The sequence below is a fragment of the Yamadazyma tenuis genome, chromosome 3, assembly GCF_029203305.1.
Source record: "Yamadazyma tenuis chromosome 3, complete sequence".
NCBI lineage: Eukaryota > Fungi > Ascomycota > Pichiomycetes > Serinales > Debaryomycetaceae > Yamadazyma > Yamadazyma tenuis.
The window spans coordinates 526,397-545,000 of NC_089463.1; the positions used below are offsets into that span (position 1 = coordinate 526,397).

The window sequence follows — 18,604 nt, forward strand, 5'->3', positions numbered from 1 at the left end:
GACATGTTTTTGAGCCGGTTTATTCGTCGGTTTCCATTCTATCTTCGGTAGTATCTTGATTTCCAGCATCATTACCTTCAGCTTCGGCAGCAGCACCTGCATCCTCTTCTTCATCTTCATCATTTCTGTTGGAGGAATTGGTCACGGAATCTAACTTGTCTAGCCACTGTTGAACGTCTTCGTCTTCGTACACAGTGAAGTTTGTGTCTTTTCCAACCACACTGACAGAAGTATTCTTGAAAGTTAACTCCACGTCTTGGGATAAGGTGTCTCTCAAGGCATTCAAACCGTGCACTATCAACTCTTCCATTGATGCCGACTCACGAATCTTTTCCAAGTTTTTCTCCAAATAAGTTCTAGCGGCTTGAGATCTTGCACCGATAGAAGCGCCATAATATTCCAATACCGATCCAGAAGGTTGGAATTCGTATAAATGGGAACCAGTTTCATCGTATCCAGAAACCAATAATCCAACACCATAAGGTCTGGATCCATACGATTGGGTGTTCTCTTGAGCTTTATCAGCAATGGACAAAACCGCAGAAGATGTCAGTAAAGGTCTGTTGAAAACTAACTTGGAATTCATTGCTTGTTTCCTCAAGAAATTGGTCAACACCCTGGCATCTGGGGCCAATCCAGCCAACGCCACACCCATATGGTTGTCGATTTTGATCAACTTCTTTTGGTAAGATCCCAATTCTTCCGCGTTTCTCTTCAATCCCACCAACACAACATGGGTTTTGGAAGCTACTCCCACAGCGGCACTTCCCTGCTTGATGGCCTCCAACGCATATTCCACTTGGAACAACCGTCCTGTTGGCGAGTAGGTGACCGAGTCGTTGTCGTAATTGTTTCTAAACATCTGAGTGAGTTGTAGTTGTACAAGTGGGAATGAGTTTAAATCGCCACCTTCGCTCACGATTTTCGCGCGAATATTCGTACAGGAACTAAAGTTTGTGACTTGATCAACCCTTACGTCGAAACACCTTAATGATGTGGACCAAACCGGTAATACCCTTACTAAACCGTCAGGCGATATCGAGAAGTGTTGGTGTAAGGAATTATTCAAGCATTAAATTTCCCCAAGCTGCAAACGAGATTGTCCATGAAAAGCCTAATTTGAGCCAATTCAAGAACCCATTACTTCACACATTTCTTATAGCATCTTCCACGTATATGGTGCTTCATATCATTGCTTTGATCGACCAGTACGATGAAGAAGAGAAGATTCTTCTGCGAGAAGAAAAGGTTTTGGAGGAAAAGATCCAGTCTATAATTGATGAAACTAAGATACGCAATGAGAAGAGCTGGTATAGCTTCTTGTGGAAGTCAAGGTGATATTTATATACTTATATTTGGACATAGCACATTACACGTTATTTCTGAACCTATTACTGAACTTGGCGAACTTGGCAGTGGTAGAGTTGGACAATGTTGATTGTTGGTCAAGGCTCTGGGCAGAAGAGTTGAAACTTTCTTCATTGGCTGATAAAGTTGAAATATTGTCTTCTTCTGTCACTAGCATTTTATTGATTAACTTGACCCCGTCTTCGTATTTGACCCGGTCAAACTTTCTGGTTCTGAAGGAAGGATTCTTCTTGAAGTCTTCGTAGTTATCCAACTTCAATAAATCGATGGATTGACGTAACTCAGTAAATGTGGATTGCAAAGAAACCAATCCTTCTCCTTCATTGGGGTCCGAATCATCGTGTTGTGATAAAGCTTGGATAGACGACTCCAAATGACGAACATCTAAGTCAAAGTTGTCGATGGCTATATGGTTATAGCCCTCAGCTTCCTTTAAGATATTCAAAAAGTGTTGGGCAATGAAATCATAACTTCTGAATAACCCGAGGGTTCTAAATGTCAGAGGAAGATTGGTGAAGATTGAGGTGAACAAGTTCTCCAAGAAGAGTGCAAAATCCTTGATGGAGAAATGAGGCTCTCTGTTTGCAATTCTGGGGTACCAGTCATCATATTCCACCATATCCAATAACTCATTAACTTTATCATCAACCATTTTGAAAATGGATTCTTCAGCGTACTTTCTCAACTGGGTAAATAAGTCCTTTGATCTCAAGCTCAAAGTCCCATTGATATCTACATTGTTCAAACCAATTCCATTATAGAGCTTCAACCGTCTGTTGATCAACTTGCCCAATTCATAAAGGCTGAACAAGTAATACTCAAAATTGGTATAACTCTGCGATAATATCTCTTTGTTACTTGAGTTTTTGGTAATGAAATCTCTCAAGTCGTATACTATACCAACACCTTTCTCATCTCCCAATACACGTTCGAATATTTGCTCGACTATAATATTGTTCAATTCGTTGAGTTCGTATCCATAGAAATCTTTGACAAACTGAATGATGTCTTCCATTAAGGACCGTATACCCAAACAGAAGTGGACATAATCTTCACTAAATGGAAAGCTGATTGGTAATTTCTTGACATGCCTGGGAGCAAATGGAGCATCCTCTTTGTACCAACATATTTGCGTGACACTTTCATAGTCCTTTTTCTCTTGGACTACCAAAGGCATATAATGATCTGACTGAATAGAAGTAAGGAAATCGTATCTGAACTGCTGTATTAATTCATCAGCAAGGTAATCTTTGACGAGAATAATCAACACATCGTACAACTCTATAATTTTGTACTCACTGTTTTCCATGATTTGCATGAAATTTCCTATGAGGTCCTTAAACTGTTCCAATTCGTCAATATTGAAAGGATGGGTTTTGAGAAAATGCAATAATACAGGCTTTAATTTGGTAACATATGATTCCCAAAGGTCATCCGATTGCTTGGAAGTCCTAATTTCGAACTTCGTAGACAAATTTATTTGCTTGTCGATAACAAAAAAGCCACTTATCTTCTTCAAGTACTCATCTAAACTTGCCAAATCTTGAAATTCAGCGACCTGGTCATTAAATTTGGCACTTGCAACCATCAGCGTCCTGACGGACGAAGTTATGGGATATATGACTCTATTGTACTTCTTCAACCATTCTCTATTGTAGAGCTTGGATAAAGTATCATCTTCATTAAGGGTTTGAAAGGCCAAAATAGCATAATAAACGGTGGAAAGATTGATTTTTAGTTCGGGATCACTCAAGATGTTGTAATTTAGTGACGGGTCTCTCATGGATATTTCAACGGGAGAATTTACTCGGTGTGAGAAGAATGTTGAACCATTCTTCTTAACTATCTGCTGCCATCTTTCATGTATGTCTGCCATATTCACAAATAATCCTAATCCAATATCATATAGCTTCTTCTCGACGTTGACAGTCAACCACTTGCACAAATTATCAAAAGATTCATCTTTGATGGTTCTCCTCATCAAAGGAAGCGAGTCATATATCTTTTTAGCAAAGCTGAAATTCTCGACTTTAGGTAAATGGATATTGGCTAACTCATCTAACAACTTCAAGGCACTGAAATATTTGTTTTGTTTGATCAACTCATGGATTCTGTTGGTGATTTCCAATACTTGGACGCAGAGATTCAACACCACCGTTGTTTCATTGATTTTAGATGTCAATTCCTTGCTCTTCAACAAAGACTTCTTTCTCGACACTAACTCATAGACAGACTTGTTGAGAAACAGACTTACCTGCTGCAAACTTCTGTTCAATTCGGTGGAATCATCGTGAATTCTGTCGATAGAGTCAATACACGAGTTCATATCTTGAGCAGAACTCAACGACAACTCCGCCAACGCCTCATCCTTGCTCTTCACAATATCGTTGAGCTTGACAATGAGGTCCGACAATCCGTTGGACTTCAACGCATCCTTGACTATGGGAGCAATACTTTCAAGGTAATCATCCGAGTTCAACGAGGTCTGAAATATATCTTCATCTCTGATAAGAAGGTTCTCCAAAGGTGATTTTTCCGTGCCCAATCGACCATTTACGTTACTATAACGATCACCATTTGAGCTGGTGATGACTCCGTTACCATTAGCAATTGATGGGGCCATGGCATGTAATTCCAAAACAGCTCAAGTTGATTTGGGAAATAAACAGGAGCAGAACAGTGCGACTATTTTCTTTCCGCTATGATTCCCAACCACATATTGGTTCTTGGACCTCCAAATTCGGGAAAGCTAAGAGTCGCCGACCTAATGCTGGGGGGGGGCTCTTGTGATGTGCCTAATGAATCGCACAGTGGCTTAATTGTCAAAGGAGAGTTGAAAACCAAGTATTACTCTTCCCATGTCAATATTCTCATTGACGAGTACCCATCCATCAGAACAGACTCAAACAAAAAAGCGCACGACCACAAGCAATTACTTGAATGGTACGACGAGTTCAAGAAAGAGGAATGTAAGGAACTTCGGGATGTTCTCGATGGGTTCATTTTCACCATAAATTTGGATACAGAACCATTACAACTAGTGACCAAGCTGCTCGAAGTTATCAGCATGTTGAAAGAACTATTGACTGACGAGTCCGAAGACGATTTCTTCTGTTTGATAGTTGGAGTTTCTGAAGAAATAATAGACTACTTGGAAGTGGAAGACTCGTGCATAAACAATGGGCTAGAGTTTGTATATTTCAATGAGGCTGGAACCAACGAATATAAAGATAGAATTGGCAAAGACCGGATTATGGAGGTTCTTGAGACTCATAAGTGGAGGAGTGTAGATACCAGCAGTTCAGAGAAGTATACGGAGAACAAAATGCGTAAAGTGAATGGGAGTTTGATGGAGAGTTTACTAGGTAATGATAATAACGAAGATAACGAGACCGACAACTACGAAAACCTTGAAGAGGTGGAACTCACAGGCGTGCTAGAAAAGCTTAAGCTTGCAAAAGCTGAGGCAAGCACCATGAGCCATGAGGAAAAGGAACTTTACGTACAAAAGGTCATTGATGACTTGATTGACTATATCTAATAAATAATGCTATTCTACAATTTTTTGTCTCTGGCCACCGAATAGTTGACACTATATCCAGGCTCGAAATAACACTCTTGAGTATCTTCGTCTGCGACTCCATTTTCATGTATAAACACTGCAAAATCAATATGTGCAACCTCCTCATCGATGACTACCATTGGAGCATGCCAAGTTCCAGCTCCATATGTAATTGACTGGTTCCCCTTGCACACAAAAGCCCTCAATTGTGAAGGATCTGGAAGCATATCGGGACTAGTTTCATCAGTTTTGGCCACAATCACAAGAAAAGACTTTTTGTGCAAGTCTTGGCCCATTGGAATGAATGTCTGAGTGGTGAATGGATGTCTTTCCAACACTTTTGAAAGATAAGTTTTGCCAATCCCTGAGGATGAAATCAAGTGTTTGGGAGCCTTACACCGGAAGATGTTCCAGTTGGCGGTGGCAGGCTTGCCGCTAGAACACTTTTCATAGTTATTCACTACAGGTGCAACTTTATGAATTTTTTGGGCAGTACCATAGTTAGCGGCACTACTCTCGACATTGAGGATTTGATGATCGGCACTGATCACTCCCCCGTATGGACTAAATCCTTCAGGTGTGAGAGGCACAGCCTCTATGGTTTTGGTATTACTAACGTCAAATGTCTTAATTACCATCAGTAAAATATGATTCTTATCTTTTATTTTTCGGAGTTTTGCGAAAAATCATATATACTTTTATACAAAAATATTACCTAATAGTCCAATTCAGTTAAGTTGCCTCCCGTACAGTAGTTGGTGTAGTTTTGAAAGTATGCATCCACCAAAATGTCATAGAACTTGTCCTGGTCAATTGAGTCCACGATGGTGACATTTCCAGTCTTGTAAGCAGTTGGAGCTCTATCGTGACTCCAGATTCTGACGGTCCCGTAGAATGGAGAGTTGAAACTCGTATCAACAGCGAGAGCAACGCTGGTCTTGTGGGTGATGATTTCAGGGGAAACCATGAAGGCAGAAACAACAGAATCCCAGAATGGCAAAATGTTTTCGGTGCTTACACTGTTCAAAGTGTAGTTTCCACTCAAAACCGTCTCGTTAACACCCACCAAATAAGGACTTTCTTGAATTTCTTCTAAGCCTCCAGCCCTTTCGATCATCTCATCGTAAAGGTCTTGCGATGGAGTTTCGGCGTTGGTGACATTACCACCAATTATGATCTTCTTCCAGTCAGCTGTTAAAACCATTTGAGCAGCTTCAGGATCTTGAATAATATTGATGTCACTGACAAGATCATCTTGGAAACTGCTTCCAGCAGCATGGGCGTACTGAACATCGATGTATCCTCCCATAATGTAAAGACCAGCAGCTTCTTTGACCAAGTTTGGGTATATAGAGATGGCTTGGGCAACGGTGGTCATAGTTCCTGCTGCAAAAATAGTCACAGGGTCTGAATCCTTATAAGCTTTAACGGCCTCAATCATGGCAATTGCACCAGGCAAAGTCTCGTTGTAGGAGAAGTCTTTCCAGGTGTACGAGTCAGTGTAATATGGAGACCAGGCACCTTCCCATACAAGAGTTCCGTACAATTGTTCCCACACATGGAAGGTTTCGTTAGTCCTAAGGAATGGCTTTGAGGCGCCACCGTAAAGTGGAACACATGAGTCCAAGGAGTAGTTTTCCAAGATGGTAGCATGGCTTCCCACTGAGTCAACATAAGAACTACTACCAAAACTTCCGGACACCCCGAGAATTTCCCATCCGGCAAACAAGGGTATCAAAATGGTGGGGGTATTAGCTTCATCGTTGTCAATGAACACTTTTTTAGCAGTGGCTGACAAAGCAGTAGCAAGGACCAAAAGGGTCTTTGGGAAAAAAACCATGGGATATCTGTTGGGGGGAAAATTGACTGAAAAATTCTCGAGGTTTTTATAGATGAGTTTCCTCCTTATCAAAATCTCCGGTTGTTGAAAAGCCGCTCCGATAAGCAATTACTTTTCCATTTTAGGAACGGTTCTTTCCTAAACTATTAGGTTTGAGGCGTAGAACCGTTACCCGCATCGAAGCCTTAGAGAAGTACGGCATTGTTGAATTGCAGTGGTATCTTGAAACAACCTTATTTGTGCAGATGGGTGTGGTTCTACTACTTGCGAAACACGCAAACGCGTGTATATGTTCTGGTTAGGCCCAAGGCTAATTGTAGCTGTCGGTTAGCCTGGGGCCTATTTGCCTTCGTTCCATCCCTCGCTGCAGATCGCACAAGTTGAAATTTTCTCCGGCAAGAGGTTTTGGAAACTGCACGCGGCTCGGGCGGCCGTGACCGGGTGGATGCGAGTTATTGGGTAGATCTTCAAGCCTAGAGCAGTTCTATTGTAGATCCTTGAACAATTCGTCTTTGTGGTGGGTAAAGACAAGCTTTTCATTATTCAACTTAGTGAACTCTTGTAACCTCTCTGGAAACTAGCATAATAATGCAAAGAGTGCCAGGTTAATGAGGCTTAGTCTTTGACTTTTTTGCATCTCTCTCGGCAGATCTTTAATGCTGAATCTGTCTGACAATCTGTTTGTGGCATCACTGTTTAGAACGACGTTCCACTGTACGGAGCTTTCTATATCTTCCTGGCTTAGTTGAATGTCGCCTAAGGTGGCATTACATGTAGTATTTGCAGCTATTACTATCCTACATAAGGAAACATATCTCCATGTCGAGTGGAATCTTCAGGGAACAACTCGTCATTCAAGAAATCAGGTATCACTAAGTCCTCTTGCATGTTGCTGGCTTCATTAGTCAAAAAATTGTCAAAATATTCGTCCGTAGGCAATTGGCTCTCATTTTTCTTGAAATCCACCTCTATATTTGAGAAGAGATTGATTGCGGTGGATGATAAGTGTCTAAGATCACTGTGGTACATCTGAGGCTGTGCTCTATCGTTGGAAGTCGAATTTTGACCATGACCTCCAATGTGAGTAATGGGTATTACCAAGGTATCGATAGTCTCTACTAGCCTTGTAGCAAGCATATTGTATTTTCGTAGATTCTTCAAGCTTGAATTTGCCAATTCTATGACATCAAGAAATTGCTTCACATCATGTCTTTGGGTGTTTATTTCCCTGACACAGAATAAAATAGGGACCAAGACGGCTTGAAAAAGGAAATAGGTACTATACCAAGCAGAATGTGTATCAAGTTCTTCGTTGGTAACAAATGATGATACCGAACTGATGGTGTATGTAGCAGCTTCATAACATATATCCAAGCATCTTTCAAGATCTGTTCTTTGAGAGTCTGTGAGCTCGTCCAAATTACTTTCCCAAATGAAACTCCTGAACATAAGAATCTGAATATTTCTGTATCTCCATATGGTCTTGTGTCTACTTATGGGGAACCATTTAGGGACTTTGATTTCACCATTTAAGGTGATCTCGTACCAAGAAATTGGACATAAAGTTTTGATTGCCCTTACTGCGATCTCATCAGATTCTTTGAAATATTCAGGCATAGAATTGGCAAAGTCAACAATCAAATCATTTAGTTTTAGATACCTCTCAATTTTTTGTCCAATCTGGGGTATGGAGTTGGTGTCCAGTTTGGTGATTACGCTGTAAATTGCATAAGAAACCCTTGACAATTTTGCTTCTTGTATCAAACTGTCATAGATGGTGGGATACGGCTTGGAAATCTTATCCATTCTAATCATTGAGTCCCCACCCAAATCTGAGTCTTCAATGTTGGAAGGAAGAAGAACGTCTATTGACTCCAAGGATACCGTGTGAAGAGGTCTTCCAAATGTCACGCAATGACCAATGTCAAAATAATATAAACACCACCAGAGCCTCCTTCTTCGTTCAAGCTTCTCCAAAACAGTGGCTCTATATTGTGAGTCTACCGAATTTGGGTGGATTTCCCGGTGCAATCCAAAAGTTATAGCCATTCTGAGTGCTATTCCGTGATAATTCCAAGCCGTGTTAGGCTTATTCCGTTTTTGAACGTAGTTACCTAATAACACAAATGATTCAAGCAATTGATAATTACAACACTCTAATATATTTTTCTTTTGTAACCACTGTTTGACTCTCTTGTAATAGAGTAAATCAATTATCGTCGACTCTCCCAATTTCATGAGAGAACCAATAGCAAATATAGTGTTGAGCAAGACTTGAAAGACGGTGTCCTTGAAATTCAAGCTATCTGTGACAGTTACCGATGTACTTTTGATGTAATGACTTCTGATAATTGATTCATTCACCACAGGAAAACATCTATGGTATGTACTGAAAAACGAATTGAAGAATTCATCTTGATGCTGTTTGTTGTCTAGAAGAATATGGATTTTCTCGCTCTTGAGAAGTAGCTTGTTATTCTCATTCAAATATGATGCAAAGTGGGGTATTTTAGAAGACAGTTCACTGGTCCCAGAGTTTTCTAAGAATTTTAAAATTCCGTGAGTTGATGTTATCCCGTAGTACGAATGGGACAAGTTATCACCAACCGTAAGAGCCCCCATGCCATCAATTAGATTGTTCTCATTTGATTCTGTCCCAGCATCAGTAGAATTAGCAAATGGACTTGTATCTTCGTTTGAAGCAGGGTCTCCTTCAGCCCAGTCCAAATCGTCAACATCATGAAAATCTTCAAAAGGTAATAGCTCGTCTAATTTGACAATCTCACGGGCATTGGAAGTCACTTCCGAAGCTCTACAAGCTATTAGGGACCTTGAAGTATCTGAATTTTTGTTATATACCAAAGACTCCAATTGATGAATGCGGTCTCTCAACTGCTGAACATACGTTTTTGTTAAAGGAACTCTCTTTGCTCGGGGAGTATAAACACATTTTCTCCCTAGGCGAATACACAGAGAACAAACGGGAGTTTCCCGTGAACACTTTAGTTTTCGAAATCGGCAGAAGTCACAGGAATGAGGCTGTTCACTCATAAGGAAGAATTCAGTTACTCCACAAAATACGATCTGGCGGATTTAGTTTCTCCACAAAATGCGATCTAGGAAAATCTGGAGGAGCTCCAAAAGCACTGAATTTTATGATACGAAAGGGAATTCGAGCGGAGACACCCTAAAAATGTACTTTCTGGATGTCTCTGTGTCCCTACCCTAAGCATACTTTTCTTCTAACAAAATCGCATACGTTAATTCACTACAAACAAATTACTCACTTCTGTCTTCGATATACTCTGTTTTCTGATCCTTTTCCGTATCTTCAACTCCAAGATTCTCTGATGTTAAATGAGCTTGGAAACTACTAGTTCGCCAAGCGGGAATGTTTTCTTGGAAAGCCATATCTATTTCTTCGAGGGTCTTACCTTTGGTCTCCGGAAATTGAAGGAAACAGTGAATACTCATGGCTCCACAAAAGGATCCAAAAACAAAATAGGTTCTCCAGGTTATATTCCTAAAGGCTGAGGGAGTAAACATAGCAATTGCAAAGTTAAGTGCCCAATCACAAGAAACTGCAATGGATCCTGCTTTTGTCCTCGTTCTGTTAGGTAATACTTCAGGAAAGTAAGCCCAAGATACAACTGCCCAAGTAGAAGCAAAGCAGGCAACGAATAAGTAACTAAAGGCGGCAATAGCCTTACCCACTTCTTTATGGTCGTCTGGGATTCTGATAACGACTGTGGCATCAGCTGAAACATTTGGGATCTTTTCCGAGTAAACAGCAAAAAGTGCACCTTCGATGAATAAACATATCATCATGGCAAACCCTCCAATTATCATCAAAGGTCTTCTACCAACGTATTCAGGTAAGGGTAAAGAGATAATTGTGACCCCAAAATTGACAACGTATTGGATACTGGAGCTTACTAGGTTACTGTTCCCCAGGGAACCAATCATTTCAAAGATGTACACGATATAGTACATCATACAATTCATACCCGTCAACTGATTCCAAGCCTGAGCGGAAATGGCGACTGTCGTACTTCTCCAATTCTGTTTGGAGAATAAACTGAAATAAGTAATTTCTTTAGAAGACTTGAAGAATACAATAGACTCCTTTAACTCTTCTAGTTCAATAAAAAATTGGTCAGTATTGTCCTTTTCATAGACCTTCTTCAACACAGCTTCTGCTTTGTCCCATTGGTCGTGGTTTGCTAGCCATCTAGGAGATTCGGGTAAAAATGGTATACCTGCCAAGAGAAGCAAAGCTGGAATCATTTGAATGGCCCAAGCTGCTCTGAAAGAGTTCTCGCCTGGTATAAAAGTACAACCATAGCCAATGTAGAACATTACCAAAATTCCAAAGGTAATGGCAAGCTGGAAAGTCCCTCCAAGTACCCCTCTCATTCTAGCTCTTGAAATCTCAGAAATATATGTAGGGGTCACCACAGAACCAATACCAATAGCAACCCCGGAAAGTATTCTGCCCATAACCAATTGGGCAATATTCCGACAAGTGCTTTGAACAATAGCACCAATAATCCAGAAGAAGCAAGAAACGATTAAAGTTGTTCTTCTTCCAATAGGTTCAGCAAATGTGTCTGATAAGAGAGACCCTATAAGACAACCTCCAGATACCGCAGCAGTAATTGCACCTTGTTTGGTAGAACTGGGGAAATTAAAAAATTCTCTGTAAGCATCTTGAGAGATAAAGGCCGACATTGACGAAACATCAAAGCCAAACATTGCCCCGGACAAGGTTGCAATGCTTGCAATGAACCATTCGTTGTGATACTTAGGATAAGAATCTAAGTGCTTGTTGACTTTTGCTATGAACGACATGCTGTTTTGCAATTCTGATAGACTTATCATCATTGTGAACACATTAGGGTAAAGTTATATAGTTCTTCTTTCCCCACGTATACACCTGCATAACCTGGGGTAAAATTGTGGGAATCCTTCTTCCGAGTTTGCACGTCAAAGAGCTAGCGGGAGTAACATCTTCCGTTAGAGTATATTGAGATTATGCGGAAGGAGAAGGTCCGTAAATGGTAATTCATGGAGTCTCATTTTCCGCGTAGTTACGGACCCCCTGACCCTTTATGCAGAGCAAGATTGGGGAAAATCTGGGGTCGTCAACTGCTATACGAGCTCCCATTTGAAAAGCCCCTGACTACTAAACTAATGAACAGAAAGATATATCTTGCTACAATTTGAAAAGTGCTGTCATATAATCAATAATATCTATGGAACAGTGTATCCACCGTCAATTATTAAATCAGAACCAGTAGTAAAGGTGGAGGCATCCGATGCAAAATACAAGAAACCTCCGACAAGTTCCTTTGGTAAACCTTCTCTACCCATAGGGATCAAGGACCACCATTTTTCTTTGAGCTCGAGTGGAATATGCTTGGCAATTTCCGTTGCAATGTAACCAGGTGAAATGGCATTGACTCTGGCAAATCCAACCCACTCAATTGCTAAAGACTTGGCTATTTGAATAAGGGCCGCCTTGGAAGCATTATAAGCTGCTTGGTCGAGAGGAACCGTGACTATATGTCCAGCTTGGGATGCTGTAATGATAAACGAACCTTTACCGTTCTTTTTGAAGATCCTTCCTACCACCTTGGCTGCGTAGTAAACGTGATCAACATTAATTCTAAGGATTTTGTGGTAATCTTCAAGAGAAGAATCAATAACCGAAACTGGCTTTGATCCAATACCTGCATTAGCCACAAAAATGTCAATGGTCCCAAACTCTTTTTCAATTTTCAAAATGGTGCTTTTAACTTCTTCAAAAACATCAACATTAGCTTTATAAGCCTTAACCTTTACCCCATACTTGGATGATAAGTCTTCGGCAAGCTTTCCAGCTGGAGTACTATTGTACCAAATTGCCACATCAGCTCCAGCCTGGGCGTAAGCTTCTGCAACTGCAAAACCAATACCTTGTGAAGAGCCCGTAATGGTAGCTACCTTACCTTTCAAAGAGAAAAGATCAAGAACGTTTTCAGCTAATTCAGGGTTTGGTCTTGGAAGCGAACCAATTTCTTCTCTAATAATGCTCTTTACACCGCTACCCATACTTTTGTTGAATTATAGTCTGAAATAGCCATTGGACTTCTGCCTCTATTTATATGCATTGGAGAGCAGAATAGATAACCCCCACTTCGCTGATTGTATTAACATTCGCGGAACCAGTTCTTCCGCTAAATGGCTGCTAAAGTGCAGGTTGGCTTTTCTGAACACACAGAGATACCATCTCGCCGATAATTGATCCTGTTTATAATATAAGTAGCGGTAATTACGCTTTATACACAAACAGGAACTATGACAAAGCGGAGCTTTGAATCTTTCATTAGATATCCTTCTGACCCCAAGGAGGTCCCCTCTAAACCCGAAAAGTTGTCCCATAATATCATGGAAAGATTCTTTTTGACAGGAAAAGTCTCAGTTATAACGGGAGGTTCTGGAAGTATAGGAGCTGCTATTGTAGAAGGATATGCTCAAGCTGGAAGTAATATCGCTATAATGGATATCAGAGAAAACCTCGAACTCTGTGTACGCTTATCCACCACTTACAATATCAAGGCAAAGTTCTACAGAGTTAATCTTTCTGACCCCCAAGAAGTGAAGAAGGTAATTCAAACAATTGAGATAGACTTTGGAACCATCGATATTTTTGTGGCCAATGCTGGAATTGCTTGGAATTTTGGTTCTATATTGAATGAAGACAGCACTCCTGAAGCATGGAAAAGAGTTTTTGATGTAGATGTCAACAGTATATTCTACTGTTGCAAATATGTTGGTGAGATCTTCAAGAAGAAAGGAAAAGGTTCGATTATCATGACAGCTTCTATGTCAGCTCATATTGTCAATGTACCCAATTACCAAACATGTTATAACGCTGCAAAAGCTGCTGTATTGCACATGGGGAGATCTTTGGCTATAGAATTTGTTGACTTTGCAAGAGTAAATACTGTTTCCCCTGGTTACACAAACACACCTTTGTCAGATCCCGTTCTGGTTGAAGAAAGATCCAAATGGTGGGCATTAACTCCTAAAGGTAGAGAGTGCGAACCTGATGAGTTGGTTGGTGCCTTTATCTACTTGGCCTCTGATGCATCCAGCTTCACCACTGGTAGTGATATACGGGTTGACGGTGGATATTGTTCTATATAATCTCTTTAAATAGGTGCAATTAGAAATTTGGTACTTCCCTTCTAGTTTTCCATGAGATCAAAAGAGAGGAAGCTATTTTTATTTTAGCAATACACTATCATTAGTGAATGCTAATGTTACGTGGAGTGAATCTTGGCTTCTTTGTTTGTGTGTTTGCTGTACAGACCCTTGATCCACGGTAAGGTCATGTAGCACATCTCGAAAGCTTGGAATGATGAAACACTGGAGTCTGCGTTTATCCCTCGTTTCTTTTGTCCTTTATGTGTGTGATTATTTTCTGAAAATGTTTGCTAAAGATCTTTAAAATTCGCCTTTTTCACAAAATTAATTACAGCCAAGGGTTTACTCTAAGTTACACTAGTGGCTGAAAATTCTTGAAAAAATACCAGAAACTTCAGCTAAGGCCACACACTCAAGTACTCAAAAATTAATTATACTTATCCTGTAACACCATTAATATTAGCTCAAAACTACCACCTACTATTGCCGTTCGTGTACGACTAATTTGTTTTCTTCCAAAACGCGTGGTGCGAGAGACAACCCCGTCTGGCTGCGAAATTTTGAATAGTACGGAAGGTCGTGTCCGGTTCATAAAGTTTGTCTTTGACAAAACAAAATCTCAATCTCAATCTCAATCTCAATCTCAATCTCATTTTCGCAGCCAACAGTATAGGGCAAATTTGGAAAGATTTTTGACGACAAAGGGAAAAAGCTCAAAGGTGGTGGATATATACAAGGCATATGCAAGGAAGACAAGATGACATGGTTAGCGGAAGCAAAAAAAAGAAGAGATTGCAGCACGAGAGTTTCGCGTATGGTCTCCCACTACACTACTCGGTCTCGCTCTTAGCAGCTTAACTACAGTTGATCGGACGGGAAACGGTGCTTTCTGCTAGATATGGCCGCAACCGTAATACTGACTTTTCGAGGTGGTTATATGGAAAGGTTGGCGGCGCAGGGGGAGGGAACTTGGAATAAAGTCGGTTTTCATAGCTAGGTGGAGACCCGTGGGGGTCACTACGCACTACGTACTACGAGAGCAGGGAGAGCGGAGGGAGAGCAGGGGGAGAACAGGGGAGGGGAGGACGGAACAGGAGACATGGGGACTTCGGTGGGTGTCTGGGTATATGGGTCAGAACAAATCAAATCAAATCAAAACAAGACAAACAAGACAAGACAAGACAGGACAAACAAGACCAGGCGAATTCAATGGCTGGGTATGGCACAGTATATAAATGGACAAGAGTGCGGAGGACAAATTCGGTGTGCGCGGTTCAATTTCAAAAAAGTTCGAGTTTCTGCGAAGTGGGAGAAAAAAATTTAAATGGGACGAAAATGGGACAAAAATATTTAAATGGGACGCTAATGGGACAAAAATATTTAAATGGGACGAATACGGGACGAAAATATTTAAATGGGACACTAGGACAAAAAACATCGGGATGACCAAAACAAAGACCAAAATCAATGGGCCTTGGATGGGTGAATGTAGAGGACAGAAGCAGGCGACCCCGAGAGACCGGAGGATAGTTGTTGAAAAAAGTTGAATTATGATCCGAAGGTATGAAGCAAGGTAGAAATAGTGAAAATGGCAGAAGACTGCGAAATGTAGAAAAAAGAACAAGTATGAAAGACAGCAAGATGAACAGGATCATGTAAAAGTATAAAGTTCGTAGAGCATGAGGAAATAATTAGAGGAATATACAATGTAGGAATTTGGTCAAACAAGGGACAAGAACTTAACAAGAAGTCGAGAAAGGTGGTGGGTCGTGTACGCACAAGAGTGCGGAGGGCAGTGGCAATGAATGGTAGATGGTGAAAAAGGCAAAGGCAGGAAAAAGAAATATGGATAGAGGAGGAAAAACAGAGGTAAGAAAAGACAAAGCGAACAAAAAAAGCGAAAGGAAGGGAAAAAAAGGATAAAACGAGGACAGGAAAATAATAGTGAGCATAAGAACAACCCGCGAAAAAAAGGTTAAACAAAAGATATTCGGAAGGATATTTATGAAGTAATGAGAACAAATCGATAAAAAGATATGAGAAGTTACTTTGAGTGATATTAGAAGTTGCAAGCTTATGCTTGCATCGACTGATATCTCTATGGCCACGCCGATCAGTGGGGCGAGTTGAATGGAGATCGATAAGATCGACATTGCTTTATACGCTAATCGGCAAGGGTTATCTCCAGTACGGGGCGAAAGTCTCGCGGTGGAGTAGCCTGAACAGTTTTATTTCGGATATCAGACGATTCCGTGAATAAACACTGAAGGATTTAGTGGATTACTAGCCGATGGCAAGTGTTTTACTGAAAACTTACTCGGGGGTCTGCGACGATGATTAGCCTAACTATGTTAGTGAATCATTGTTTGTAACCTCCTCCAAGGTTGGTCATGTTAAACGTTGTGCTGCGGAAGTGGCGCACGGTTTAGCGGACACCATACCAGAGGAAATCAAAGGGAGCTATATGGATGTAGTTTTGTATGAACGGCGGCGGTAAAACGACGTTGTTGAGTACAGCTACCGATTCATTAATTTGAATTGTGATTAGAATAACTTCAGCGAGACCGTGCCGCGAAAGTGGTGCGGATTCGTAATGAACTGTCCTTCGGGGCAATTCAAGATAGTTATCTGGTTGATCCTGCCAGTTGCCATATGCTTGTCTCAAAGATTAAGCCATGCATGTCTAAGTATAAGCAATTTATACAGTGAAACTGCGAATGGCTCATTAAATCAGTTATCGTTTATTTGATAGTGCTTTACTACTCGGATACCCGTGGTAATTCTAGAGCTAATACGTGCTAAAAATCCCGACCTCTGGAACGGATGTATTTATTAGATAAAAAATCAATGTCTTCGGACTTTTTGATGATTCATAATAACTTTTCGAATCGCATGGCCTTGTGCTGGCGATGGTTCATTCAAATTTCTGCCCTATCAACTTTCGATGGTAGGATAGTGGCCTACCATGGTTGCAACGGGTAACGGGGAATTAGGGTTCGATTCCGGAGAGGGAGCCTGAGAAACGGCTACCACATCCAAGGAAGGCAGCAGGCGCGCAAATTACCCAATCCCGACACGGGGAGGTAGTGACAATAAATAACGATACAGGGCCCTTTCGGGTCTTGTAATTGGAATGAGTACAATTTAAATACCTTAACGAGGAACAATTGGAGGGCAAGTCTGGTGCCAGCAGCCGCGGTAATTCCAGCTCCAAGAGCGTATGTAAAAGTTGTTGCAGTTAAAAAGCTCGTAGTTGAACCTTGGGCTTGGTTGGCCGGTCCGCTTTTTTGCGAGTACTGGATTCAACCGAGCCTTTCCTTCTGGCTAACTAGTCGTTTCGGCGGCTAGCGAACCAGGACATTTACTTTGAGAAAATTAGAGTGTTCAAAGCAGGCATTAGCTTGAATATATTAGCATGGAATAATAGAATAGGACGTTATGGTTCTATTTTGTTGGTTTCTAGGACCATCGTAATGATTAATAGGGACGGTCGGGGGCATCAGTATTCAGTTGTCAGAGGTGAAATTCTTAGATTTACTGAAGACTAACTACTGCGAAAGCATTTGCCAAGGACGTTTTCATTAATCAAGAACGAAAGTTAGGGGATCGAAGATGATCAGATACCGTCGTAGTCTTAACCATAAACTATGCCGACTAGGGATCGGGTGTTGTCCTTTTTTTGGCGCACTCGGCACCTTACGAGAAATCAAAGTTTTTGGGTTCTGGGGGGAGTATGGTCGCAAGGCTGAAACTTAAAGGAATTGACGGAAGGGCACCACCAGGAGTGGAGCCTGCGGCTTAATTTGACTCAACACGGGGAAACTCACCAGGTCCAGACACAATAAGGATTGACAGATTGAGAGCTCTTTCTTGATTTTGTGGGTGGTGGTGCATGGCCGTTCTTAGTTGGTGGAGTGATTTGTCTGCTTAATTGCGATAACGAACGAGACCTTAACCTACTAAATAGTGCTGTTCGCTTCGGCGATCATAGTCACTTCTTAGAGGGACTACCGATTTCAAGTCGGTGGAAGTTTGAGGCAATAACAGGTCTGTGATGCCCTTAGACGTTCTGGGCCGCACGCGCGCTACACTGACGGAGCCAGCGAGTATTAACCTTGGCCGAGAGGTCTGGGAAATCTTGTGAAACTCCGTCGTGCTGGGGATAGAGCATTGTAATTATTGCTCTTCAACGAGGAATTCCTAGTAAGCGCAAGTCATCAGCTTGCGTTGATTACGTCCCTGCCCTTTGTACACACCGCCCGTCGCTACTACCGATTGAATGGCTTAGTGAGGCCTTCGGATTGGTTTAAGGAAGGGGGCAACTCCATCCTGGAACCGAAAAGTTGGACAAACTTGGTCATTTAGAGGAAGTAAAAGTCGTAACAAGGTTTCCGTAGGTGAACCTGCGGAAGGATCATTACAGTTATTAATTTTTGCCAGCGCTTAACTGCGCGGCGAAAACTAATCCTTACACACTGTGTTTTTTGTTATTACAAGAACCATTGCTTTGGCTTGGCCGCAAGGTTGGGCCAGAGGACACATAAACTTCAATTTTATTGAATTGTTAATTTTAATTATTTGTCAATTTGTTTGATTAATTTCAAAATAATCTTCAAAACTTTCAACAACGGATCTCTTGGTTC

At 41.1% G+C, this 18,604-nt stretch overlaps 7 protein-coding genes across 7 annotated transcripts, besides 6 other annotated features; 1 reads left to right on the forward strand and 6 right to left on the reverse strand. All coding sequences in view use genetic code 12, as the record gives it.

The window, feature by feature from the left end:
• Positions 1 to 19: 19 nt before the first annotated feature.
• Positions 20 to 862, reverse strand: PRE5 (Proteasome subunit alpha type-6; the record flags this gene model as incomplete). Its single annotated transcript, XM_006685087.1, has 1 exon — positions 20 to 862. The coding sequence occupies one exon, from the start codon at positions 860 to 862 to the stop codon at positions 20 to 22; it is 843 nt and encodes a 280-aa protein (XP_006685150.1).
• A 507-nt stretch (positions 863 to 1,369) lies between these two features.
• On the reverse strand, positions 1,370 to 3,991 carry SEC15 (Rab GTPase-binding exocyst subunit S15; the record flags this gene model as incomplete). Its single annotated transcript, XM_006684843.2, has 1 exon — positions 1,370 to 3,991. One exon carries the CDS (start codon positions 3,989 to 3,991, stop codon positions 1,370 to 1,372), a length of 2,622 nt encoding a protein of 873 aa, XP_006684906.1.
• Positions 3,992 to 4,135: 144 nt separating this feature from the next.
• Positions 4,136 to 4,909, forward strand: IRC6 (Increased recombination centers protein 6; the record flags this gene model as incomplete). The annotated part of the gene is made up of 1 exon (XM_066157902.1): positions 4,136 to 4,909. The coding sequence occupies one exon, from the start codon at positions 4,136 to 4,138 to the stop codon at positions 4,907 to 4,909; it is 774 nt and encodes a 257-aa protein (XP_066013999.1).
• Positions 4,910 to 4,923: 14 nt separating this feature from the next.
• Positions 4,924 to 5,568, reverse strand: PSN45_002641 (ureidoglycolate hydrolase; the record flags this gene model as incomplete). Its single annotated transcript, XM_006684842.1, has 1 exon — positions 4,924 to 5,568. The coding sequence occupies one exon, from the start codon at positions 5,566 to 5,568 to the stop codon at positions 4,924 to 4,926; it is 645 nt and encodes a 214-aa protein (XP_006684905.1).
• A 77-nt stretch (positions 5,569 to 5,645) lies between these two features.
• PSN45_002642 (uncharacterized protein) lies at positions 5,646 to 6,770 on the reverse strand (the record flags this gene model as incomplete). The annotated part of the gene is made up of 1 exon (XM_066157903.1): positions 5,646 to 6,770. The coding sequence occupies one exon, from the start codon at positions 6,768 to 6,770 to the stop codon at positions 5,646 to 5,648; it is 1,125 nt and encodes a 374-aa protein (XP_066014000.1).
• Positions 6,771 to 7,562: 792 nt separating this feature from the next.
• On the reverse strand, positions 7,563 to 11,621 carry PSN45_002643 (uncharacterized protein; the record flags this gene model as incomplete). Its single annotated transcript, XM_006684839.2, has 2 exons — positions 7,563 to 9,610; positions 10,058 to 11,621. The coding sequence occupies 2 exons, from the start codon at positions 11,619 to 11,621 to the stop codon at positions 7,563 to 7,565; spliced, it is 3,612 nt and encodes a 1,203-aa protein (XP_006684902.2).
• A 402-nt stretch (positions 11,622 to 12,023) lies between these two features.
• Positions 12,024 to 12,863, reverse strand: PSN45_002644 (NADP-mannitol dehydrogenase; the record flags this gene model as incomplete). The annotated part of the gene is made up of 1 exon (XM_006684837.2): positions 12,024 to 12,863. One exon carries the CDS (start codon positions 12,861 to 12,863, stop codon positions 12,024 to 12,026), a length of 840 nt encoding a protein of 279 aa, XP_006684900.1.
• A 246-nt stretch (positions 12,864 to 13,109) lies between these two features.
• Positions 13,110 to 13,941: a sequence feature (Protein overlapping with rRNA (PSN45_002645, WEJ95133.1) was converted to a misc_feature.).
• Positions 13,942 to 15,610: 1,669 nt separating this feature from the next.
• Positions 15,611 to 15,633: a sequence feature (Protein overlapping with rRNA (PSN45_002645, WEJ95133.1) was converted to a misc_feature.).
• Positions 15,634 to 15,690: 57 nt separating this feature from the next.
• Positions 15,691 to 15,723: a sequence feature (Protein overlapping with rRNA (PSN45_002645, WEJ95133.1) was converted to a misc_feature.).
• Positions 15,724 to 17,293: 1,570 nt separating this feature from the next.
• Positions 17,294 to 17,509: a sequence feature (Protein overlapping with rRNA (PSN45_002645, WEJ95133.1) was converted to a misc_feature.).
• Positions 17,510 to 17,694: 185 nt separating this feature from the next.
• Positions 17,695 to 17,745: a sequence feature (Protein overlapping with rRNA (PSN45_002646, WEJ95134.1) was converted to a misc_feature.).
• A 382-nt stretch (positions 17,746 to 18,127) lies between these two features.
• Positions 18,128 to 18,174: a sequence feature (Protein overlapping with rRNA (PSN45_002646, WEJ95134.1) was converted to a misc_feature.).
• Positions 18,175 to 18,604: the final 430 nt, after the last annotated feature.